General features: G+C 41.1%; 1 protein-coding gene across 1 annotated transcript in view; it reads left to right on the top strand.

Annotated features, from left to right (window-relative positions):
* Nucleotides 1-389: 389 nt before the first annotated feature.
* Nucleotides 390-26,163, top strand: part of ADARB2 (adenosine deaminase RNA specific B2 (inactive)) — a 320,870-nt gene continuing 295,096 nt past the window's right edge. Inside the window, exon 1 of the mRNA XM_074574189.1 lies at nucleotides 390-848. Coding sequence (XP_074430290.1) covers nucleotides 749-848 — 100 coding nt within the window. The 5' untranslated portion in view covers nucleotides 390-748. The remainder of the gene's footprint in view (nucleotides 849-26,163) is intronic.

Below are 26,163 nucleotides of genomic sequence, written 5' to 3'. Positions count from 1 at the left end.
CCCTGGGAATAATAAGCATTGCAATTAGTGAACTAGTTAATAAGTGTTTAGTCGCGGAGGACAGCGGCGGCATTTCTGTGTTTCTGGAAGCAGAGTGCTCAGTGTCCACATGGTCTAAAGCGAAAAAAAAAAAAAAAAAAAAAAACCAGAAAGAAAGAAAAAGCTTGAAATCCTGCCTGCAGCGTCCCTTCTCACAAGCTGCCCCTCCGGCTTCCCCCAGACCAGGCAGCAGGATGTTTTTATTCCCCCCGGGGCCGTTCTCCCTGGCTTTCTGGCGGGCACCGCCGGCAGCCCCGGGGGAGCGGAGTTTGGGGGCGCGGGCTGGCGGAGCTGATGTCAGAGCAGGGCGGCGGGAGCCATTGGGCTGCGGGAGACTTTGCAGCAGCAAATCCGCCCCCCTCGTCCGTCCCCGTCCCCCCCCGCCCCCCTTCCCTTCTTCCCTTCCCCTCACCCCCACAACCACCGGCTTCAAAGCGGCCGGTGCCCAGCAACTCGCAGAGGTGCAAAAAAAAGTGGGTGCGGAGCCGCCGCGGCCGCCTCCGGGCATCGCCCCGGCCGGGGCCGGCACGTCGGGGCGGAGGCGCGACCCCTCGCCGCGCCGCTTGGCAGCGCCGAGGAACCGGCCCGCCCGTCCGCCCGCCCGTCCGCCCTCCCTGCCCGCCGCGCTATAAAAACCGCCTCCAGAAAGGGGAGAAACTCCGCGGGAGGAAAACATCTCGGCGCGGTGCTGTGTCGCTCAAGTACAGGCATGACATCCGTCCTGGGCAGCAGCAGGGCGTCGGGAGGGCCGAGCGGGCAGCTGAAATGCAAGTCCAAGAGAAGGAGGAGGAGGCGATCAAAGAGGAAAGGTAAGGGAAATTTGTTCTCCCCACCCCCCTTTTTTTTTTCTCTTTCTCTCTCTCTCTGCCTGTCTCCCGCACACACGCCCCGGCAGACATCGGCTGCTCCTGTTTTTATTGTCTCTGCATGGCGCACGCCGGCACCGGCCCTGCCGCTGCCCCGACGGCCGGTGCGGGGCGGGCGGTGCCTTCCCCGCCACGCCGATCCGCCACCGGAGGGGTCCGGCCGGGGACGAGGGGGGGAGGCCGCCCTCCCCCGCGGGCGGGCAGCCTTCGCTCTCCTCCTCTCTTTGTTTTGGGCTGAGGTTGGACCCGGCGGGGGTGCCGGCGGGCGGGGGGGCTCGGCCGGCCCCGTCCGCGGTACAGCGCTGCGGCGGAGCGGTCCCGGGGGCTCCGCCGCTGCCCTCCCCCGCCCCGGTGCCGCCGGGCGAACCCAGACTGTCGCCGCGGTGTCCCCCGGTGCCAGCGGGCAGGACGTGCCCCGGGCAGGGCAGAGCGCGGAGCGGAGCCGCCCCGGGGCAGCGCTCAGCGCCCGGCCGCAGGGTTGCGCCCCCCAAACTACCTCTTTTTTTTCTCTTTTTTTAGAGAAGGTCCGGCGAGTTTCGCTCTTGCGGTGCCGTTCCCCTTTCCCTAAGCAAACCTCACGTAGGAAGGCGCTAATTGCCACAAGCATGAAAAGTGAAGCTACAGGATGTCATTGGCGAACAGGGAATATGCCCTAGATAAAAGCTCTTCACCAGGCTGTCCTGTTTTCTCCTGTAGAGGGGATGACACACTACTGCCTGATTTTTGATGTTTTGCCTGAAAAAGCCGAAATTAAGAGGCTGTGAACACTTTAAAGTACAATGAAGTGATACGAGAAGCAGAGTGCCAGAGATGCCCAGCTGCAGCGCATTGGATTGCAGAGATGCTAACTCCAAGTGTTTATCTAAGCAGTAAATATCATCTAACTTGTAACTGTCATCGTTACGTGGGACTCACACAAGTTTTAGTCAGCTAGCTCCTCAACTCAAGCTGGTGCTCTGGGTGCGCTATTTCTTCTGATTCTAGAAATCCTAATTTAGCTAAGTGTCTTTTAATTATTGATCACATTAAAGCCAATAAGCATGGTATTCGATAACTTTTTAGAAAGGTGTCAAAGCAGGTTTTGTATAGTAACTGGTAAAAACTGGTCAAGTGCTAGACTGTATCATTTGACTGTCGCTATTTTAACTTTCATTTCTGAACTCTATTCAGAATCATAGTATCAAATAGTGACCTGCCCACAAATAAAAACAACAGACGTGCAGATATATCAGGACTTGGAGTAGGTGTGTAACCTTCACTTGTTACTCTGGATCTTTAGCATGCTCTAACACCTGGTGACAAAGGCTGTCTGCCAATCTACATTACAGAATAAATTTTAAAATACTAAGCAAAGGGAGAGCTCCCATACTCGGTCTCTTTAAATCTGCTTGTACTTAAGTTGCGCTCTGCGGACTTCTTTATGCTGTACTTGTCCTAGCAAAACTACTTTTCTAGGGAATTACAAACCAAGCCTTAGCTACCCTGTGCTTGGCCAGAAGAAAAAAGTAATCCGTTAATCTATGCAATGGAGAAAAGCTGCTTTGTTATAAAGGTAAATTGTAAGTGTAAATTTTGTTTCTAAGAAGCAGACAAAAGTGAGGCTTTTTGAGTAAGACTTTTCTGATGCATCCTTTGTTGCTCTATGTTTTGCCAAAATAAGGTGGAAGTTGAATGTCTTAAAAAACCACCAAAACTTGCTAAACAATAACTTGGTAGGTGACAGCAACTTGCAGAATGCACAGCTGGAGGTTGATGGCATTCTAGAAAGGGCTTGACTGACCAATATCAATAAGAATGTGCACTTGAAGAGGTCATTTTTTCATTCCTCCAAATGTACTATTGTGAGCACTTTCCAAATAATGTAGTTGGTTAGTATACTAATTATAGGGAGCAATGTTTGTATTCATCCAATTTTGATTTTCTTTTCTATGTAATCACAGTATATATACTCATAAAAATACCCATTCCTATAAATTTATGCTGGCAAAAAATGCCTGTAACTTAAGGCATGTCTAGTATAAAACCTGTTGGATTTTAGATTTTACTATTATGCTAGTTTATTTACTGATCATATATTTCTGTGTCTTTTGTAATGGTACTTAATGCAAAGATGTTGTTTAACAAACTGACTATCCTGGAGACTAGTCAAGAAAATGTTTATTAGGCTCATAAATTACTATGTCTTTATAAGAATTAATATGGGCTCCACTATTTTGCAGGCTTGATCTATTTAATAGTTTGTGAAAAATCTTTGTAGAGAATTATGCCAAAGGCACTTGCCTTTAACTATTCTCCAGCACATATTTTATTGTTTATAGCAAGGATACTTTTAGTAGATGCTTTAAAGTGTGTAACTACGCACACATATGTTTACGCTTACACACAGAGAGATACCTATGCACACGTGTAGACAAAGAAATTCATTCTCGTCTTAAATTTAAATTGAATATTATTCAGAGTAGGGAAATGAAATTATCTGTCACATCCCCACTCCTTAAGGAGATGGACTCAACAAATTATTTATACAACTTAAGATATTTTATTACACGTTACATAGGAACTGTGCTTAAAACCAGGTTGAGAAATCGTCTGATAGAATATCTAGGAATATGTAGAAGTAGAAGCAAATATTATTCTCTATTTAATAGTGTTGGTTTTCCCCTTCTGATTTACTTTCCGCGTTTTCAGTCATATTTTTGTCCTGGTTAGTGTGAATTATATATTAGTGTGTCTGGGGATAGCACTTTGCTCCATTTCTTTTATACCTGGATGCTCTGTTTTAGGAGTTTCCTGGGGGCAGAAAGCAAGTTCAAGCAAGGAAAGCAAACAATGTTCTCTGAATAGCTGAATTTCTCTGTGCATTTAGGCTAAAAAACAATAAAAAACACGTGCTGCAAGAGACACAGCGAGAGAGAATTTCTATATATGCAAATCAAGCACTGAAGAGTGTAGGACACTTCGTGTGATTCCAGTGTACAATAACATCCTCTAATAATTAATTTGCGTGAATCTTATTTTTATGTTTATGACATCCAGCAACCCTTTCAGGATAAAGATCTTACCTTGAAGACTTTTCATTGCATGGACATTTAATGTTTATCACATTGCAAGCATATATTTGCACAGTGATTTCATTCCATTTTACACTACATGCAAAAAGTGTGCTAAAAAAATAAAATGTAGATATTCATAGCCATTTGTTAAATTAGAATAGGTACAAATATTTTCATTGTCATTTAGAAAATAAGTATGTTAAGTCTCAGTGGGAAGTAAATATCTTAATTTCTCAAAGACCTCATAAAAAACAAATACAGATGCTGGCCATATTACCTGCATACTAATTTTGTGTAAAAGCAGTAATAGGCATTTTATATTGCTCTCTCTGTGTTTGTTTTGTTTGTGTGTGTTTTTTTTTTTTTTTTTAATCTGTGTGTCTAAAAGGACCAGAGGTTAGAAAAGTATGCCTAATGATTTAGAGAAATCCATTTAAAATTTTTAGGGCTGTATAGGAAGTTAACTGTATTTGTGGGTTCTTGTCGTGTTTTCACCAGGGCTCTGGAATATGGCAGAGTACTGGCAGAATTCAGCACAGCGGCCTTAGCACGGTTCATGCAGATTTCATAGCTTGTGGTATAGATTTTGAATAAAAGGCTTGTTTTCTGAGATAAATGATTACAGGTAGACCAAACAAAAGCAGAGTTGCCGTTTACTGATAATACTAAAAAGGCCGCACTTCAGCAGCCTCCGGCAACTTCTTAGAAACCAACATATAGAAAGTATGAAATGGGGGATTGGAGATCTGCCCCTTCTGAGTTATTTTCCAGTATAAGATAACAAATAAGCCACCTCATTTGTAATGCCGTTTTATAGAGCTAGCAATTAAAGTTAATTACTGGAAACAGGAGGGAATCAGGTATCCCTGATGTGGTAGAAAGCCATGGCCGAGGTCACTGCTGATAGAACGGGACGCGAAATAAAAGTTGACAGAATAAACTAAATAAGGGCAGCAAGCGGGTGAGAGAGGCAAAATGATTGTGAAATGAAATTCCATGAAAAATTAATGAAATAGAAAGATTGTGCTGAGGGTGGAGGGAGGAAACCTGCTTGGTTCTTCATCGTCCTGCAATGCCAAAGTAATAAATGAGCGTGTTTCATCTTGGCGAGGTTCAGGGACACAACTCCTTCCTCACAACAGGATTGCGTCGTGCTTCAAGATGTGTTCCGCTTATCTCGTCCCCTGACAGCTTGAGAGGACGGGACTGGATTTGGTGATAAAATTAAATTGATTAAACCTTTATCCATCATCTAATTTGGTACCTTTCTTTTTTCTTTTCTTTTTTACTATTACCTCCAATTTCTAGTGATCCGTGTAATGACAGCAATTTGAGATAGCATCAAGGACATTAGCTACGATGACTGAACTTAAATTTAGAATAAAAATAAGGGATTCATGAGTCCATATCTAAATAGCAGGCGATTAGGTTAGAGCAGAGTTGTATCTTCCTAGCAACAGCACGTAAGTGTGAGAACAATAAAATGGCGCATTTTACTTTGAGAAGGAACAAAATATTTCAACTTTACCTCAAAGTCTTAATTATGTAAGTAGAAAAAGCACTAATCTAAATATTGACCACATCTTACATGAGCGATGACATATATAGCCATTTTTACCTTTTTGAACACAGAAATTGAGTCAGATGTTTTGCCTTCTTCCGTGGCGACGCAGAGGCATATAAAGCTAGTGGCAAAGTATTATACTGTTGGAAATTGCTTCATATTGCTTAAAATTTTGTAGCTTGTCCTTGGTGATTTGGGTAGAGAAATTCTCCCATAAGGTGGGAGCTTTGCTTACAAATTCCCGTTCAAGTGATGTTAATGGAGTTTTTAAAATACTTAACGGCAGCCCTTTCTGAAGTGATACCCTACATATGGAAAACCCTGCACTAAATTAAAGGTCAGATGAAATAGCCTTGTGAAATATCAAAGCTACTAAAGGGCTGTGCAAACTGTTTTCTTAGGTTCTTTTAATTCCCCTTAGGTTAGCAAGTTGCATTAGAAAAGCGAACATCAGAATCTCTGATTCTGTTAATTGTACTACTTTTGAATTACTGCTGTCCAATATCGTATGGGTTTTGCGAGTAGTAATGAACCTGAATTGATCCCTGTGTTTACAGCTATCTCTACAACCTTTCAGGCAGTTTGCTGGCTTTTCTGTGTAAACTATTAGTTATCCAGACCAAAAAAAAAGCTGATATGCATCAGTAGATAGATCATTCTCACGGCGTCTGTGATGAACTTGATGTTTTCTGCGTAAAACAGCTTGATTTGCCTGCAAATTATGTAAGTTCCAATAGTAAAATGAAGTGCTTACCTTGCTGCTCTAGCTGACCTTTGTTCCCCACTGTATGAATTTGAAACGAAGCAGCCAACCCAGAGGAGTTTTAACAGCATATTGTGATATATAATATATTAAAACGACCTCTTTGTTAACTGGTGGAAACAGCTTGTCAATCCATACTAATAGGAAACCCTCTCCGAGTCATAAAATAACCAAATCTAATGCTTAAACAGACAGCATTAAATGGATGGTGTTATCGTTGTTGTTCAGTCAGTCTAGAATTTCTTACTACTTAAGACGGGTTTGAAATATGAAGATGTATTTTTGGGCCCTGAGTTAACAATACCCACTCCCGACTAAGGACTGGACATCGCTGTGGATGGCTTAATGAAAATCTCCGCTAAGTAAAGCGTGATAACAAGGGAAGCACAGAGCAGGGCAGAGTGCGTGAAGAGCAGGATGGGTAATATCGAAGATATTACGGTGTCATTAATGAATGAAAGGTGTATTTTCACTGAGTATATTCTGTTTCATCCTGGCTGTTCTAGCTCCCAAATGTGTACTAGAAATAGTGAGGGATCAGAGACATATGGCAAAAGGGATTAGGGTTGTATAAAATTTCAGTAGAAGAAAATTGATAAGATTTATATTGTTTACTTTGGAGATAAACATAAGAAAGAATACAGTAAAATTACCTTCTTTATAATCTTTCCTTCTTTAATATAAACAGGCTACTCAGTTTTATTCTTTATTTTTTTATTTACAAAGACAGAGGCCTTTAAGGAAGCAGAATTTCAGCATGTTTAATAGGAGTGGAAGGAATTTTTGTGTTGAGGCACTACGTAGCTGGCCTGGGGAATTCATTCATTTGAGGTATGGAAAAATAAAACTTACATATGTGTAGGGAGCTGAGGTATTTGATTAGCTCAGCTGAGATTAACACTAAAAAGTTTGCTGCTCACTTCAGTGAATGCAGGTTTTGGCTTTAGGTAGGATACATTAAGAAGGATTTGGTTTTTTTTTTAGTGTGAGATATGAATCCTCTTTTTCGGGAAATTATCTGACTCCTGACTTACTTGGATTACGAGGAAAGGTGATTTGTAGGTGGTTTAATGGCTTTTTGCACTCTCCTCTGTTCTCACAGCGGAAGCCGTAGTGCAGCGGTTCAGGAGGTGCTTTTCTGCTTGGCTTCGTGGCAGTGGCAACGCGTGGCCATCCGCCCGCCTGCCTCCCAAAACCGGGAACGCAGCTGCGAGCAAGGCAGGCGCTGCATTTCCTCGGAATATTCCTGATGGCTTTTTAGGTTGCCTTCCTCTCTCTTCCCACTCAACGCCCTGCAAGATGTATGTAAAAAATAGACCGAAATTGAGACTGGTTCCCAGTCTCTTACTTTGATGCTGTAGCGAGGTTAGGAGGATAACAATAAAAATTAATACACCCCTGGCTTCTTATTCCCTTGGAAAAAGAAGCAAAAGGATGAGTTGAAAGGGGGCGAAAACAAACTTTACAAACACACGATGTTTTGTTAAGCAGAAAAAAATAGTTACTGGCCTGACTGCTTGTGCGTCGTCATCAGATGAATATCGTGTAGTAGGGGGATTACTTGCCCCGAAACCACGGTTTGTCATGGGGAAAGTGTTCCTGCTGGGTTGGGGTTTGGTCCCAACGTTGTACCAACTACTGTCTCTGATTTGGAGATGCACCACTTGTGAGTGCTGTTTCTGAAACTGGCAGTACGTGCTGATGGCATCTTATGCACTGTTTGGGACTGAGGAATGAGCAATAAGTAGATCTCCACAAAATACTTTATGCTAAAGTGTAATATTTTTTCCCCCCATTTTTACATTATCTTTGTTCCTTATGAGAGAAATGGTGCTTAAAATTATTAACAGTCACCTTTCTCTAACTGCTAATGAAACATCAGCGTGAAGAGTCAAAGCTGCTGGGAAGTGTGGGAAGAAATAAGTAGAATTTGACAGATATTTTATCTCCATCTCTGTAAAAAGAGATTTACACACAACTGATTTTATGCAATTGCCCACTTCTTACCACTTCTTAGAGGCTGTGAAATGGCTATTTATTCCTTAAATAGTGGGGTTTAACAAATGTAAAATGATGGCTATCAAGCCAACTGTATTAATATATTACCTTTGTATAAGGCCTGATGCTGCTGCCCCTACTCACAGCATGAGTCAGGGTGGCAGAACTGTGCTGCTGTATACATGTGTGTCTGTGCCTTAATATATATGTACATATATACATTTTTGTATGAAATATAAACTTTTGCTTCAGCGGTCTAGCAGTATTAAATGAATGACTATAGTAAACTCCAAGTTATATTAGACAAAGGGGCTTAAATCCTGTAGATTCCAAAAAATATTTATATGAGGGATTTTTATATTACATTGCAGTATTTTGTTTAGAGATGTAAAAATAAAATACATTTGTATCATTTGTGTGTTTATACACATCTGTCCGTACATGCTGTATGAATTTGTAAATTTAAAAAACATGTATCTAAACACTCTCATAGGATGTGTATGATCTTCCTCTTTGTAATACTGATAGTCTTACAGAAAATCACAAAAGCACAACTGCACAAGGATTATAATTTTTTTTTTAGAGTGAGAAATAAATAAATGAAGGGCACTTCTTAAAAGCCTGATTATTCAGGATATTTCTGTATTCTATTTGTGTAGGTACGTTTTTTGAGTAGCTAAGTAATTCAGAGTGGTGAGGAAAGATGCTTATGCAGGAGTCTGTAATATGTCAGGGAACTCCAAACCTTTACCAAAAAGGTGGATTTGATCTGAAGTTTCTTTGTGTGCTGATCTTTTTCCAGCTGAATCTTACGGAAGAACTGACATAACTTGGGAGCAGAAGCCAACCCTGAGCTCGTGTTCTGTTTTACATCCCCGCCAGCAGCCCTGCCACAAACTGCCAGGCAAAATGCCTCTGGATTCTTGAACAATATATAACTGAAATTAACTTTCACAAGCTGATTTGCAGGTTGTAATTGCCCTCCCTCATGCCAATCATGAATTGCTATTTACGTGTCGGTAGGAATGGTGATTTTTGGGAGGCGAGGGGCAGAGCCGCAATGGTCTGCCGTTGCCTCCATTGTTGAGAAGCGCAGACAGTAATTAAATTGGAGCTCAGCTCTTGCTGCTGGTGGATTTAGGAGTTTAAAAGAAACCACACAAAAGAGGAATGTTCTCTAATATCACTGACAGCAGGTCTCCTCCAGCTGCAACTGCTGCAAAGATTATTGATTGATCTGTGTTTATCATTTATTTATGCTAAAGCATCTGATGTGTGTCTGTAAAATCTGTTGTCTCTGAAATCAAGACACTTGACTCGTTTTCAATTCATGTTTATACTGACCAGTTTTTACAGCTGTATGACAGAGGTTTGCTTTACCTGGTGCTGTGCACACAAGGAACACGTTTTGTGCCTTCAGCTGAAACCCACAAGCACAAGTTATTTGATGATTTTTTAATTTTTTTTTAAAAGAAAAAAGTTTCACTGTGGAAATCCCTTAGATTTCATATGCAGTAAGAGGGAATGTACAGTTCTGCCAGAACAAGTCAAAAGCTAGTCTTTCTAGGTTAACTTGTACCCTGGCAACAATACTTTTTAAATGAGACTTTAGCTCTGTATTCATGTTGTTAAAAAAAAAAAACCTGAAGAATTTTGGAGCCTTTGCATGTTATAGCACAAGGTGTAAAGTGTAAGGTTAAAACAGGCAGTAAGATACTAACAGTAGCAGTTACCAGAAGATGGTTATTAGGTGTCCAAAAAAAGTGGTGACTTTTAAAAAAAATGTACACTGGTTTTGATTAGTCAGAAATTAAATAGGCCTTTGCAGTTTAGAAATGTGGTTTGTAATAGAAGTAGTTTAACAGAACACTGCTTTATAGATTGGTAAGCCCAGGCACATTTTTAAGCAGGTGATACATTCTCCTTAAATTGGGTAAGAAACCATAGACAAAGAAGTTTCGGCAGATTTTCCTGAAGGCTACCAGTGAATTCCTTGTTAAATTTATACTTTTATGGTGTAAGACACATTGGACTATTTTTCCCTGCCAGTGACTAAGATCATCCTTCTTTTCAGATAATTCCAACTCATCCTGGCCAGCAAGGACTTGTATTGCCCAGAGTTAATAAAAATGCATCAGCGTAATCATACTAGGTACATACTCAGAGTATTTATGAAAAGTTGGTATTATAACTCTCACAGACAGAGAGGCCACATTCCTCCAAGTTTATAGTGAGGGAAACTGAGTCAGAGAAGTTCATAAATCTGTTGCAGAATTAATTAGCAAGAGGTAGGAATTCAGGAGCCTGTCGCTCCAGTTTCAAGTGTCGAATGAACCTCTTTCTAGTTCATACCTATCTTTTCTGCAGCTGCATCCCGTCGGTAGTTGCAACACATTGCTTGGGTTTATCATATTGTATTTATCAAATACAGGTCGCTGGAAGCGCCGCTCATGTCGCGGCGGACAGGGTGCCACGCTACAGGCTGGCAGCCGGTGCTCGCGGGCAGGAGCAGGTATAATCCCTGCCCGCAAGGCAGCCTGCTACCTTTGTTTGCAGAGCAGCTCTTGCCTGGTGGTGTTTGAAAGAAGGTGGCTTTTTATTTATTTGTCTATATTTTGTATGTAAACAAACGCATGAGATCAGATTCTTCCTTGGTGTTCAATCACAGTGGCTCTTCAGTTCCTGGAGGGCTTTTGATTTCTCTCAGAATGGCTTGTTACACATGCTGAGGGCAAGGTTTCTGTGTATCCAAGTTTACATTTAAAAGGCAAGTCTTTCTTCAATATTAACAACACATTGCTGACAAATCCGTAGAATAACTCTGTTTTTGTCATACACATTACTTCCTTCAGATGCTATTGAGAATTTGCTTATGGAATTGATTGAAATTGTAACTGATTTTCTTTTTTCTTTTTTTTTTTTTTAATGAGATTGCTCCTTTTAGATGAATCACTTAATTTCAGTAAGATTAACTGTTACCTAAATTTCATAACTTTTATTTCTGTTAAAAATCGTAGTAACAGTGCCTACATTTGTGCCTTGCCTGTAGTTCATCAATGTTGTATATGCCCATACTTCTTAGAAGACCAGGAGGAGGCTATTCCACTTCAGCCAAAACCCCTGTAAATTGACTGTGCTAGGTAACCATGAGATAATTCTTTGAATAAAATGCGGCAGACAATTCTAAGATTAAAAAAAAAAAGAGCCAAGCCCTGGTTTCTGAATCTAGGAAAATAATTCTAAAAGTTAAAAGCAATTAAAAAATCCTCTTCCCTATAAATTATTACTTTAATTTTGCCTCCAAAAACTCCAAGCCCTCATCAGGAGTCTCCAAAATTAAATGAAACAAGAAGCAACAAATTACACACTGTTTTGGGTCTTGTAGAGTGCGGTTGTACTGGGAGTATGAATTAACCACTATAGAAGCTGTCTCAATCTGTTGTTAATGGTTAAAAAGATAACCGCAAAGGCTCCAAAAAGCCACTCTTAAAATAAAACACAGTGTATGTAACCCTGAAGATCCATGTGTTTCTCACATATTTGCACTTTTTGCATTTGTTTCTTTCTTTACCAGAACACCCATCTCTTTCCTCCCCTTCTAGTTGTTATCTCAATCCCCTCATGTGTAGCCTCGGCTATTGAAGCAGCTGTTATTCACACAAATTATAAAAATGAAAGTATGTATGAGATTGGTGGCTGGATGGGACCAATATATCATCAGAGGTCTTTGGGGTAACGTATGGCCTTGGTTCAGCAAAATCACTTGTGCAGTCATTCCATTGCTGCTCAGAAAAGCAGTAAATAATAAGTAACAAGATCTGCATACAAATATGCAGGTGCTTAATATTTTTTTTTTTTTGTGGAATCAGGAACTGAATAAGAAGTTACTATTCTTTTCCTAAAAAATTTCTACATTTAGAAAAGCTCATAATGCACTTACTTGCCAACACATATTTCTTAGGGCTCCAGTCTCATTCTGTTTTAGCACATCTACACTGATCTTCCTACCACTTCCTGAGCTGAAGAAATGTTTCTCTGACACTGGCGTGTAAAGTTGGTTTCTGTGCTGTTTAGACAGAAATGGGAGACAGGAAAAAAATAAAGGTCAGGGGCTGAGACTGTTGTTCTGGTGGCTATTGTAGCAAAAGCAATGTGCGCGTCGTATGCGGGCAGTTGGATGAAAAGAGCAGTTTGTTAATCTTTGTTAATCTTGGTTAATCTTGTTTTCAAATAATTTTCCTTTTGTTGGTTTGTCCCATAGTATATTGTTGCAAATGCTGGTGTCAGGCACCTACCTGTCTGCAGGTGCAGTCATGCGCAGACCTCGTAGAGATAATCCACTGAGTTTCCATCTGTCGTTCCCCCGTGCTCCAGCAGGTATCAGTGAGTTTGCCCGTTGTGAAAGAGATGATGGTGACTCACTGAAACCCACGTGGCAAAAAGAGACTTTTCAGTCCTCATCAGCATAGGCTGTGCACAGAGATGAAGTACGGGTGGGCAGGCACGCTAAAGGCACGAGGAGATGTGATGCTCTCAGCGCCTCTGCGGCCAGAAGCCTGGCTTTGGGGTAGCCACAATACAGCTCCCTGAACAAACGTAGGAAACTGGTTTCCCTCAGCCCTTTCTAGGAGACAGCTTGTCTCTGCTGACTGTTGACAACGTATTACATAAATTTCCCTGCAACAGCTTGTTTCAGAAACTTTCCCCAGTAATGTAGATTAAGTTAGAATTTTGTTTTGACTGCTGTAATGCATATTCATTAGATAAAAGCCCAGACAATTACTGTGATAGTTTCACTAGCAGGTGGAGTACGTTTTAGGATTTGCTGGGCATGGGATTTGCTGGAATAATCTCAGAGAACTTTGGGGGATTATTTTTATGATGGGGGTTTGTATGAAAAGTGAGAACGTAAGCAGATTTGAAGGTGATTTCATTATGTTTTTACATTAGTTTGCTTTTACCGTTTTAAATCTAGAATAAGTTCATACTTTGAACAAATGAAGGTCTCTTAGGGCAAGCAGTGAACCACACAAAGAAACGCTACCTAAGTAATATAGTTTAAAATTGCGTAAATAGTAAGCAGCAGTATTTCTGGAGGGATATCACTTTATTGCATTCATTTTTGAAAACAGTAAAAAGAACTAGAAAAAAATATTTTCTGTCTTCACTTGCATAATGTTCACTTTCATCCACTATGTACATTAAGGTTATAGCTTAATTTCTGTTGGTAATGGTAATTGGTAGGTAATATTGCAGAAAATACGCATGTATCAACATTGCTTATTGTGAATTTGCGACCAAAAGCACAATTCCCCTTTTTGTTTCCACTAGAAAAGATAGAAACTGATTGAGAGCAGAATCAAGATGCAGAGAATAGGAGCCCGATCCTGCGCTGTTACATAGAAAACTTTGTTTTTCAGGAGCACCAGGCCCTACCACCGATGGGACCTTCATCCCATTGGTCATCCTCACATGGGTGGTCACGTTGTCTTCAGTGCAGGCTGACCTCCATGGTAATTTTCCTAGGGCTTAGGGTCACGCTAACTGGCACTATCCGTAGTGGATCTCTGCCAAATTAGAGTTTCGAAAAGAGAACAAGGAAGTTAAAACTGCACACTCAAGAAAGCACTTTATTTCATCCCTACAGCACAGCACCAGAATTTAACATTAAAGGAGGTTTAAAAATACACTTGCATACCGCAGAAGTTATCAGTCTAGACTCCCCATCTGTTGAATGCTTTGTAAGTAAGTATCAGTAGCAATTCAGTATCTGACTTAAACAGAAATCATCATGTAAAAATGCTAATAATTTCTCTACGCTGTTTTGTTTCTAATGGAACTCAAAGCTATGAATGCATATGTTTATATTCAATTTCTATTTATATACTTAAACACAGACACTCTAGTACTATGCATATTAATGTGCCAATATGTGCTCCAGCAACGCGTATATTAACATACATGCATATTTATATAAAGGGCTGAAATCAATGTAAGTTTTGTCCTAGGCTTCATAAGGAGCTTGGAGCAACCCCCAATTTTTTTAATAAACATTGGGCCAAATTTCCAGGAATTTATTTGGTTCATAACATTGTCTTTTTGTTGTTGTAGTTGCTTTTTAATTCTTAAGCACAAATTTTTTATGAGCTGCATCATTTTCACACGCTTGTGTAGAGATGTTTCTCTGTGAACAGTGCCACTTCCATAGTCCCTTTGCCATCCTCCTTTGTCTTTCTTGTTTTCAGTGTGTTTTAATCATGTTTTGTAATCCCCTATGCCATTATAACTGATTAATTAGCAAACCTTCAGTTTCAGGCTCTGAATTTTTCTCTTAGGCTCAGAACATTTGTAATCTCAGCCGAAAAGACAAGATTGAACATCTGCCTTGTAATTCATCTCTTTGCATCTTGTACCCATCATGATTATTGTTCGTTCTTTTTTATAACTGGGGCTTTTAAGGGTGAAATGTTACACTCTGCATTATCTGGGCTCTTAGCCTGAAAATAAATCCACGCGGATGGGCTGTGGGGAAATAGTGAAAGTCAAAGAGTCCACAACTCGTGTTCTTTTGTAGAATTTGAGACCTCAGATGTCCATTTTTTTCAAGAATCAACTTAAAGAAGCTTTGGCTGGGAAAAGGTAACAATAGCTGAATTTTCTTTTGCAGAGCTTTCATCAGTTCATATTTTCAAAATTTTCTTTACAAAGATGTCGAATAGAAACATACAAATATTTGTATATTTATGAAAAATAAATTAATCTAACATTTTCATCCAGTTGTAGGATGCCAAAGTTTAGGGTTTTCAGCAAATCACATTACAGGACCTGCAGCTGTGCCAGCTACTGGTGGCAGTGTAAGGACAGTCCTTCAGAAGTTCAGGTCTGAGCTTCCCTCAGCTCTGTGTGAAGATTTCCACGCGAAGCCTGTTTGCTCAGACCTTCTGCGGGGAGCATTTTTCTCTTCTGCACTTGCTGTGCACGTTTTTTGATACAGTTGGGACTGAGATTTTGTGGGATTGAAGACGAATCAAGAACCCATTTGCCATTACCAGTTTCCAGATGGAAACAGTGGGATGGCAATTTTTCTCTCCCTCCTCACTGACGCATAGCGTGAAGGGATAGTGGAAGAGAAATTTTGCAAAGACATTGTACCTTTGTTAGGACAGGTGGAAGAGTGGCGAATAAAACCATTTATTTGCTTATCCCACCTACTGTCCTAGTCACCATCTCAAGCACCAGGTAGCAGCAGAGAGAGGATTTATTTGTTCAAAAGGAACTGGATTTCTCCAAATGTCACATAATTTATGCAGAAATTGCTTGTTTCTCCTTTCTACTGCAGCTGATACCCACATGGACTTGTCCATTCAAAGGACCCTGTTTTCTTCAGCCTGAACTGGGCCTAGTGGGGGTATTGAGGCTCTCCCATGCTTAATTTCTTACAGCAGCTAGAGGCACGACAGTGCCAGCTGGCTGCTGGGGTCTCTTGCAAATATGCATTTCTGTTATTCACACAATCTAAGCCTTTCAAAATCTGCGAGAGCTCAAAACGCTTCTCAATAGGGTTACTGAAGGTTTTGGAACGATACTTAAAAATAATATAAATATTTTAATTGTGGAAATATAAGAGGAAAGAAAACAGCTAATGTTGGATGTTTTAACTGATTTTTTTCATTTCTTTCACAATTCTGTGCGATCTTTGTAGGTACTGGATTAAAAAATAATTTCAAACATGAATAAGAAATAACATGTGCAGAAAACTTCATTTCAGCTATAATTAGCAATGTCAAGCACCTTTCTGGGGCTGTGATTCCAGTCTGCTGCTTTCCCAGAGTGCGCAGAACAAGTGTGGCTGTGACCAACGGAGCCCATGAAGCATTTTGAAATAGTGTCTAGTGCTCATTTCTTTCTCCAGGAAGAACTAATTTTAAATATTCCAGCAGGGCTTTCAGGAGATAGGGCATCTTTCTCTCCTGACTACTTCTTTTTTGTGTTTGTTTTTTAAGAGGTCTCCTCCCTTGCAGGTGTTTATTCACTTACAGCCTTGTTATTGCCCAGAGGCATGGCTCTCTTCTCAGCCTCCAGCTGGTCCCCTTAGCTGCTGTCTTTGGACAGCAGTGTATCAGCAAGAAGCAGCTGACTCTGATGCAACTTGGTTAGGCAGAATTTTGGAGCAACAGAGTGTTTCTTTAGAAGATGAAATTTCTCAAGAGACGATGGAGCTTTGGGGAGATGCAGGACCCCACCTACGACAATGTGTCCACCAGAGGGAGAGCTGACTTGAGACTCACAGGCGAGACACTCGCCTATGTTGCCTTCTGCACGTGCTTTCCATTGAGCGTGGACAGAAAGACTGTTTTACAAAGGAGTCCGTGAACTCTGTGTGTGTCTTTCCAGGTGCAGTTCAGGGACTTCGGCAGCTGCTAGTGAGCTGCCAAAGTGTTGGGGTCACAGGATGGTCCAAACAGCAGACAGTTCTGCTGGATGTGCTCACGTGAAGCTGAGAGAGATGTATTACCAGCTAGGGAGTCACCAGGCGTGTTTCTTTTATGTCTCCTGGTGGTACGGTGGGAGCACAGCGGCCTGTTGGTCCTCCCAGCCCCACCAGCAAGGAACACGTGTCTTACCTGATGTTTATCAGGGGTTTGGGGGCAGGTTCACACACTTGCAAAATGGATTTCCACTAAAGGTAGGTCTATTCTGAAACTGGCAATGCTGAAACTTAAAATTATCTTCTCCTTTATTACTAGGACATATTTTTAGGTCCTAATTCATGTCTCATGTGAACGCAGTCCGCCCACTCCTACGTTGGGAGTACTGAACTGGAGTCTGGGGGCTGTGTACGACATTTTCCAGAAATAGATGCTACCCAAGATTTTGAATATTTATATCCTTTGCCTTTTTTAAAAAAATGCACCCACTGGTTTTAGGCCTATATATGGTTTAAAAATACTGAAAAATCAAGGTGCAAACTGCTATCCTTTGTTTTTTGTCACTCAATCCTCATTTTTATTTTGGTTGCGTGGAGGGGATCTTTGCTTAGTTACTTTGCATCTCGACACTGCAAACTGCCAAAAAAAATACAGGCCCAATTCCTATAAAAATAATTTGTATGTTTCTTGTTCTCTGCACTCTCTTTTTGAGCTGCAGAGCCACAGTTGTGGTCACCCGTAAGCACCTGAAGATATTTACACCCTGCTGCCCTCAGCGGTCAGCGTGAGGCCAAATCCAGCAGCATACCTATGTTATTTCCCTGTTGGAGGACCTGCAGCTGGTGTGCATGGAGGTAAACTCTGCTAAAAATTCCCTCGTGGAAGTCCTGATGTGCAGCACAGGCAGCGTCTGGCCTTCGGAGGGGGCTCCAGCTGATGCTGTCGGGCGGCAGTGAGAGGATTTCGGCGAGGAGGCTTCACCCCACCACAGCTTGGGTGGAGGAGATGGCCAAGCCATGGGAACCGTGGCTACTGTGGCTGAGGGCTGCAGCGCTGCAGCCCCGGCCCTGCTGGCGGCTGGCCCCCCTGGTGACCAGCAGCCCTGGGGACATGGGCCCCGAGGTAGCTGGGTTAGCACCAGTGGCTGTGAAGCAAGGAGGTCGGTGGGACTCCACTCATTAAAAAACCCTGCTGGCACACAGTTTAGTGAACTGTCAAGCTAGATGATGAACCCCAGTGAGGACAGGAGTTTATTTACTCTGGAAACGTGGCCAACCTTCCCGGGTGGTGGAGGCGGCCTGCGTGTTCGTGCGGGGCCCTGCCCTCCCTGGCTGCAGGGACCTGACTGCGCCCTGCGTCTGCTTTCAGACTTTGTTGTCCTCCGTTGAGAATTTATGATGTTCATGCTATACTGACAAACAGAGAGGGTGACCCTGCAGCCCGAATTCACAGGAGATGTCCACTCGGTGGGACACCTACGTGGCCCTACATGGGCTTGCAGGAACTGGCCTTCGCGGTCACGTCAGAGTAACCACGGTCTCCTAATGGAGGGCACACTGATCTTGGACGCTCTGTGCGGCCATCGTGTTCTTACCTGGGAGATCCATTCTGAGGAGGAGAGAAACAAGATTTTATCAAGAAGTAGTGCGGCAGCTCTACGCCTCTGCATTTGGAAGGTAAGCCAAGCCAAGCAGGCTCTGGGTACTGCCGCTCCAGAAAAAAGTTATAAATCTAAAAGATCTAAAATAATGAGTATGTTATACCACAGAACAGGGATGGGATTATGCATCAAACAAAACCTGAAGTCATTATTTTATTTAGAAAAATAATAAAGCCTCTTACTCTGTCAGCATACTCCACAGACTAATATGATCAGCCTAATAACCACTGTCTTGAAAAAGAAAAGAAGAAAAAAAAAAGCAGCGTATAGAACTTGGGAAAGATATGTTTCATACCTTTACATAAATAAGGCAAAAATAAATGAGACATTTAGAAAATGTGAATCAAATCTGTTCTTTGTTTTAATCTTTTATTATGGGAGCTTGCAAGAGGTAGGATTAGAAAATGAGCGCTGAGTAATATTATTGGTGTACTGAATACTTCAAATCACTGAGGACTCTTTCATTTAAAATAAACCATCAGCAAAAGGCTGTATCAATATATGAATGGAGAGGAATCAGATATTTCTGCTGCAAAAAAAATTAATAACATAAGTCATTAGCATTAGTGCAACTTGCTTCTCTTTCTAATTTACAGCCACATATCTAGATTAACTGTAAAATATTCCTGGGTTTAGGACACACTGTCCTCCCTTGAATGCTTAGCCTGGAAAGGTTATTAACATTGAATGGGGACTGTTTTCTCAGGAGAGCTGCAGATAAAATGACCAGGGAAAGAAATAGCACAACTTCTCAAATTAGCATAATTAGTAATTATCTCTTAATAGCCCCACTTGGCTTTGGAGACTTGGCACTTGAAATTCCGCTTAAAGTTCAGTGAGGAAAAACAAATTTCACGCTGAAATGTCTCAATAACACAGCTGAGCTGCTGAGGTAATCGTCTGGTTTAGGTAAAGGGAAGGAGATGAACATATGGATAGGGAAGATCTTTCCTGTAAGCACTGTGTTTGTGTTTGCATATGTAAAGCACTCGGGGCTTAATGGTACAATTGCCACTTTCTCTGGGGGCGAGGGGAGGGCAGAAGGATGAGTGGGACTTTTCTCTCTTCTTTGGTGGAGAGAAATAGATGAAGATAATAAACAAAAATGAGGAAATCCCATTCATTTTGCACTAGAATAGTGTAATTCCTTTTTCAATTCTAGCTGAAATAAAAAACCCGGAGATAAACAAGCCAAGTGGTGGATAGAAACAGCAGCCTTTATCGTAGCCAGTGGCAGAACGAAAACCTTCCCAAATGGGGATGGTTCTCCAACATTTAACTCAAGGCAAAATCGGATGAATAAGCACAGGGAGCTTTGTCACCCTGATTTTTTTCTTTCTGTGGCAAGGAAACAGATGGCTCTCTTAAGATGCTTTTGGCTGGGAAAGAACAAAAGCAGAAGAGAAATATTTACCATTTTTACATACCTAAAGCCCAGTCTTTTTTATCCTCAGGCAGAAAGCAATTTATCAGCCCATCCTGATCGAAACAAGCCTTTGTTATTAAGAAGGCACGTTTTGATTTACATGTTGCACAGCTGGTTGGAAGCTTTCCACCAGGAAACACATATACAATTGATAAGCCTTCCTAAACTAGTTTGAAATAGGAAAAGAAGTTCTTTCACTCTGCCCGCTTTGGCAAGCAGGCAATATGTGTTGGGTGCCAACACATCAGTAATGGATTTATTGAGGTGATGGTTTGAGGGGCTTTGGGGTATTTTTTGTGGGATACACACACACCCATGTATGTGTATCTGTTTTTAAGTGCCAGACTGACATATCCTGAAGGTGCAGGCAGTGGTTCATGCTGCACATGGTCCCACGTGGGGTAGGGTCTGGTGCCCTGTATGAAGAGGCGCTTTTTGTTCTGCCTACAGAGCAAAGGACCTCTTTGCTGCAGAGAAATAACTCTTTTGGTGCCATGTCAGCACACAAAATAGGAAAGATGAAGATAAACTAGTCAGAGGAGGTTGACAGCTGTTATAAAACTGATGGGCTGACACACTCATGGCCAGAGGAGGGAAAGGTTTGGCTTAGAAACTCTAATTAAGGCTGGCCAAGGTCCATTAGCTCATCTCCGCTAGTAGCGTTGCAGCATCACACCCTATGTATCACCCTTATTATACAGGTTCTAGGTGAGAAATGTGATTAAGCAAGCTGCTATCCTGTGTTTCCAAGGCCCAGCCTCTGAAAGCAATTCAAATGCCTCTGTCAACCAATAAAATCCATTTCAAAATTCAGTAAGAGCATGAAGGCAAAGAGGGAGAAAGGAGAAAAGAAATGGAAGCAGATCAAAAGCGATGAAATGACATTTGAAAAGTATGGAAATTAGGAGAATATTGAGACTGAATTAATTACAAAAAATCCAAAAAGATGCAGTAATACAGCAGGTCTGGTGTAAATACTTGCAGGCTGACAGAAAGCAGGGAGATGGGGCAGTATGACGATAAAACGAGCATGTTTCTCCCTGTTCCCCCCCGCCCAGTCCTACTCCCAAACGAGCACTTGACAAATAAATTAAGCTCAAGCACTAACAGTGGAGAGAGCGCAGAATATTCTGATGGACACCTGAGATATCTCCGGATAGGCTGTACGTGGGCAGCTGCTGAGAAGAAAATGCTACAAAAGAAAAATGCCCATTCCTTGACAAGCCTCTTTGTTGAGTGATTGATATGTTTCTGCTTCCCTCCTTCCCTATAATATTGGGAATGGGAGCTGCTGCTTCAAGGCCAGAACTATTAAAAAATAATCATCTGTGAATACTAACTTGGCTTTTTTTTTTTCAACACGTATAGCTGGAGGTGGTGAGTGTTGATCTTTCTTGGTACCCCAGACTGGATTCTGTAGGGCAGATTTTTCAGTACAGGTCTTTGTCATTGTGCTCTTACATTTCATCTTGAGAAGTACAGGAGAACTAGTTGGGTAGTTGCACATGTGCCTTATTTGCTTGCAGAGTTCATTAAAAGATGATTTTGTTAAATTCGGGAACGGTGAATTTGATTTTTGGCGCTGCTGCTGTTTTTGTGACTGTGGCACTTTGCTTGCCTCCCCGCTGCATAGAGTCCATGAGGACAGACAGAATACATTCATCGCTGTTATTTGTAATCTCTTTGTGCTGTGAGCCCTTTAGAGACCACTAAATTATGTCTGAAATAATGTTGTCCTGGTCTGATTTGGGACCTCCTGGTTACTATTGTAAAAGTAATAGCAATGTTACTGAATGGCATTAAGTTTTATTTTTAGGCATTGAGGAAGCTGTGTGTGTAACCTGCAGGTGAACTTCCAAAGGCTACTTCTTTGACATTTGGTCTTGTCTGACAGAGATTAATTATTTCGCCTAATTTTGTGATGCGTGGCAAACCTTAGTGAGGTACAAAGGGCGTTTCGGTTCTTCTAAAACCAATGCTAGAGAGGAGTGCTCAGCAGTTCAGTCAGGATTGAGCGTTTAAAATTGGACAGAGCAAGGAAGAAGAGAAACATGCAAAATTACCTGAGCAGAAAAAAGCCTGAGGATAATTCGTTCTCTTTTAAAATGCCATTGGGTCATACTGGCTTCATAGGTAGCATTTAATTGTGTCAAGCTGATGATCTGCCACCTTATTCCATTTCTTCTTCCCTTTTCCAATTTTTGGAACCATCAATTTTGGTTATTTCTTGAATTGCTGGTAATTCAGAACAAGGGGTGAATAACAACACACTGCGTATTACATTTGTGTTGCTTTCAAACAGAGTTAAGCATAACCTGTATATATAGATTGTGGTAAGGAAATATCAGTAATTTTAAGTGGAAGAGTAAATTGGACAACCTAAGAGACCTGTAAGGCCTATTCTCCTTCATTTAATAAAAGTAGGTCAATGTAGGTTTTATGCTGTTCACATTAGTGTCATTCATTTTAGCTTTACTAATAAAAGCTAATGGCTGGTTAAGCATTACTGGAACAGAATATCAGAAAAGAAATTAGAAAAAGATAAAGGGGTAAAGAAACATGAAAGCCCTAAAGTCATTGGAATGTTCCTATCAAATTTGTTAAATAACATAAGCCAACATCATGGTTTTGAAACTCCCATTTGCACCATGACTAAAGTAAACAGGACTAAAGTAAAACAGTGTATAACTGGAACATGAAAAAAACCAAATCTTGTGTACTTCTTTAGCTTCAGATCAACTATTAAACACTCAGGAGATGCTAAGAATAGGCTTTATGCAATCCTGTCATAATTCCCATATATCTCTCAGAGCAGCTATTACATATTTGAGACTACTATGATCTGGCTCTATCCTGTGTGGTTCTGCTTTAGCTATGAAGAACTTGCTGGTTTATCTCCTGTTCATTTTGATAGCCCAATGCCTGCCTGAGGGGACGATTAGTGGCACAAGGAATGCGGGGTGGTGATTATAAAATAAAGAAAGATAGGGAGAATGTTATGCTATCTGCTGTTATTAGCACAAGGCCGTTTATTGAAGCAAATCAAAGCGGTATATAAACATATAGACACGTGCACACATAGAAATCCCATTGTATTTTTTTCATTTGCCTTCTACAGTTTTTAATAACATTGCCATTATTCTTGTAGTTAAGAAACTATTACTTTAATATTTCTTAAAAACTATTACTTTAATATTTCTCATGCAGGGCCTTGGAAAGTCATGAATAAGAAGAGAAGGAATTGGGATTCTTTTTATTTGCTTTTCGGCTTTTGGTTAAGGCATAGGCTATGCTTTCATATCTTTCCTGAAAGAGTAAAAAGCTTTCAAAACTCTTCAGAAAGGTTGAAAAACCTGTTCAGCTTCACACAAAAAAGCACACAGATTTCCTTCATAACCCGCACCTTAAGCCACTGTCTTTTTCTTAGCCATTTCTTAATAATACTTGAAAGACACCAGTTGAACGCGTCTACCTCAAACTAGTTCATGTTAAAATGTGTTTCTTGTGCTGGGTCCATCATTACAGCATTTGGTGAACTCTTTGTACTTAGTGTGTTTATCTTATACTCTTTCCAGGGTCGTGTGACCAGTATCCCCCTCAGGTCACAAGCTCCATGTGGGCTGTGCCTTGTCCTTTCTCGTAGCCTGAAATGCCTGCGGGACATAGGAAACCTTTCTGCTGATGGTGTCTTCTTCATCCCTTCATTGCCTCCCTTTCATAAGCCACTCCTGTCTTAACAAAAAAAATAAAAAAACCGCACATCAGCAATAACAAAATCCACTAACAAAGCAGGTGAAGGGCATGAAGAGCTTTTAGGTATTTTAGATTCTTGACCTCTAAAAACTGTGCCAGGACATGCCTTAAATTCAGTCTGAACCTATACGGACATGGCATACCTTAGGCTTTGCTAATTTTTTTCCTAAACCAAGAGAAAAACATTCCCAATCTTTTACTTTGTCAAAGTCAAAGAAATTCCCCATTGCATGCTGAGCTAAGGATAACTCTTCTTTGTCCCCGAGCAAAATGCTGTAGTAGCAACTGGAAGCCTTATAATTAATAGAAGTGGGAGAGATGAGTTATTTCAGTAGGTCATACTCTAGTAAATAGAAAACTATAAGGCCCTCTGTCCTTCTCACACTGCTAAATTCAGTTCAGGTCCTCTAGGTGTGAGACTGAGCACATTCAAATGGCCCAGAAGCCAATGAAACTGCTTTTCTTAGTCTGTCATTTGCTAGGAAACACAGCCACAGGCAGATGTCAAAAAGAACGAGTGGCAAAATTTCCTCCAGGGCAGCTTTATTTTAGAATAAGACCAGTCCTTAAGTAGCAGTCATCAGTGGCTGACCTAAGAGACGGTTCACGGTAACATGTGTATGTTATATTAGGTAACATGGGAAGTAGAAGCGATGTTTCATGTGTTGGGAGATGGCAGAATTTTGCATGAACTAGAAAGTGAGTAGATAATTTCGTAAAACAGGTGAAAAAGCCGAGTCTCTGGAGCAGTAAGAGTGCATTAGACCTGATTAGTCTAATTAGTGGCATTGTAGAAGGTATTTGCATTTATTTGACAATCATTGAAATCAATCATTTTAATTTTATCCCACAGTATGACATTCTGTTTTAAGAATTCTTTGAATTCAGTTTTGAAATGAAGTCCCTAGTGTTTGCTCTCAGTTCTGAAGGAGTTATTTTATTTTACACACACACATATTTTGTTTTCAATTTTGTTTTTCTTCGTTTCTGAGAAGAAATGGAGAATTTCATTGACCCCCAAATGACTTTTCTTAATCCAGTCGCTCAACTTGGTAAGGGAGCCATTCCGAAAAAAACAAGATCTATCATTATTTCAAGGAGTTGCATGCCATTTAATACCATAGAGGTGCCAGTTAGTGTACAGCTTTCATATTATGGTCTTGAAGGATGCATGAAGTTGTATACTAACATTGCAACTTACTCCAGGTATGTGGCTCACAGCTGAATTCCCTGTAGTCTGATGGGCCACGTGCAGCTTCAGTTTCAGCTGTGCTGTCTGAACCATCTGTGACATGATGCACTTGTGCCTATGCACAGCTCACAACTCCTAAATTGCAAATACTTATGGTTAGAAAAGGGTATTTTAAGTGTGTATTTATGCTCATCCCTTTAGAGATTTGATAATGAGATCTGTTCCTTTAGCAGTCAGTCCTTTGCTTCTCCCTGTCCTTCCCTCAGACATCTGTGGTTACACAAAGAATCTGGTGTCACGATAGAGAGACATTATCATCGCATACTTGATTTTTAAATACAGTGTTTCTCTTTAACTCCCACTGATCCCAGATGGGTTTGTATGGGACCTTTTGAGGTCTGAGCTTCTAGACTTGCTGTATCCTCCTTAAAGAACAGGTGACCATGAAGCTTTTATTTTGGGAATAATAATAAAAAAATCTTGTGAGAGAGGATCAAAAGCCAGAAGATCTCAGCCCAGATAATTATATGGAGGTTTTATAACCAACAGGTTGCTGCAGTCACAATGAAATGAATCAGAAAAAGTAGTAGTTCAGCTTGTGCTGGCATGAGCTGCCAGTTTTCCTTCTATCTCATGAAGAAAGAGCCGAGATCTGCTTTAAATTTTGACATCTGGTAAAGCGTAGTGATGTATGATTCGACACACAAGCTAGTACATTGCACAACAAAGTGTGCCGTTTATGAGGCTCTCTAAATATAGGAAAGCAGTTTTTTTAAGTAATGCAGTAAATAACAGTGGATATTTTAGTTCAAGGGAATGTATAAGCCTTGAGGCTGAATTCAAGCAAGGACGTTTTTATGTGAATACAGATCTTAGATTATCGAGACCATATGCCTACCTGTCTATAGTTTCTGTATTACCCAGTGATCATTACTGCCTGACATCTTGCAATAAATATTCATAATTGACGAGAGATGATGATACAAGAAACAAATTGATCTCATTTAATTTAGACAAAAATAATCTGAGCCACCAATATCAAAACTTTCTTATGCAAATGTAATCGTGGGTCTGTGTTGTTTGGATTGGTGGAAATTAGAAGTGTCAGCATCGCCAAACACCTTTAACTGTGAAATCTCTATGAAAATAATTTCTTTGCTCATTCCTTGGCTGAAACGACAATTTGGCCATTGATTTCAGGAGTGGAGCTTAAGATCCCACAGCCCAGAGTAAAACTTGCTGTATTAGTTCAGAGCTGGGAGCTGGCCGGCCTCCTGCCTTCCAGCAGCAATCGGCAGCAGATGCTTAGGAAGGGATGAGGCGCAGGACGAGCTACGTAGGAAATCTTCCCCTCCTGTAGGTTTAAAGCAGGGAGGTTGTGGGAATGCTGGAGCCAGAAGTTACACCTGAACAGATTTGT

Source organism: Larus michahellis, chromosome 2 (assembly GCF_964199755.1).
Source record: "Larus michahellis chromosome 2, bLarMic1.1, whole genome shotgun sequence".
Lineage (NCBI taxonomy): Eukaryota > Metazoa > Chordata > Aves > Charadriiformes > Laridae > Larus > Larus michahellis.
The sequence above is the reverse complement of the archived record's forward strand: the minus strand, read 5'-3'. Positions and strand labels throughout refer to the sequence as shown.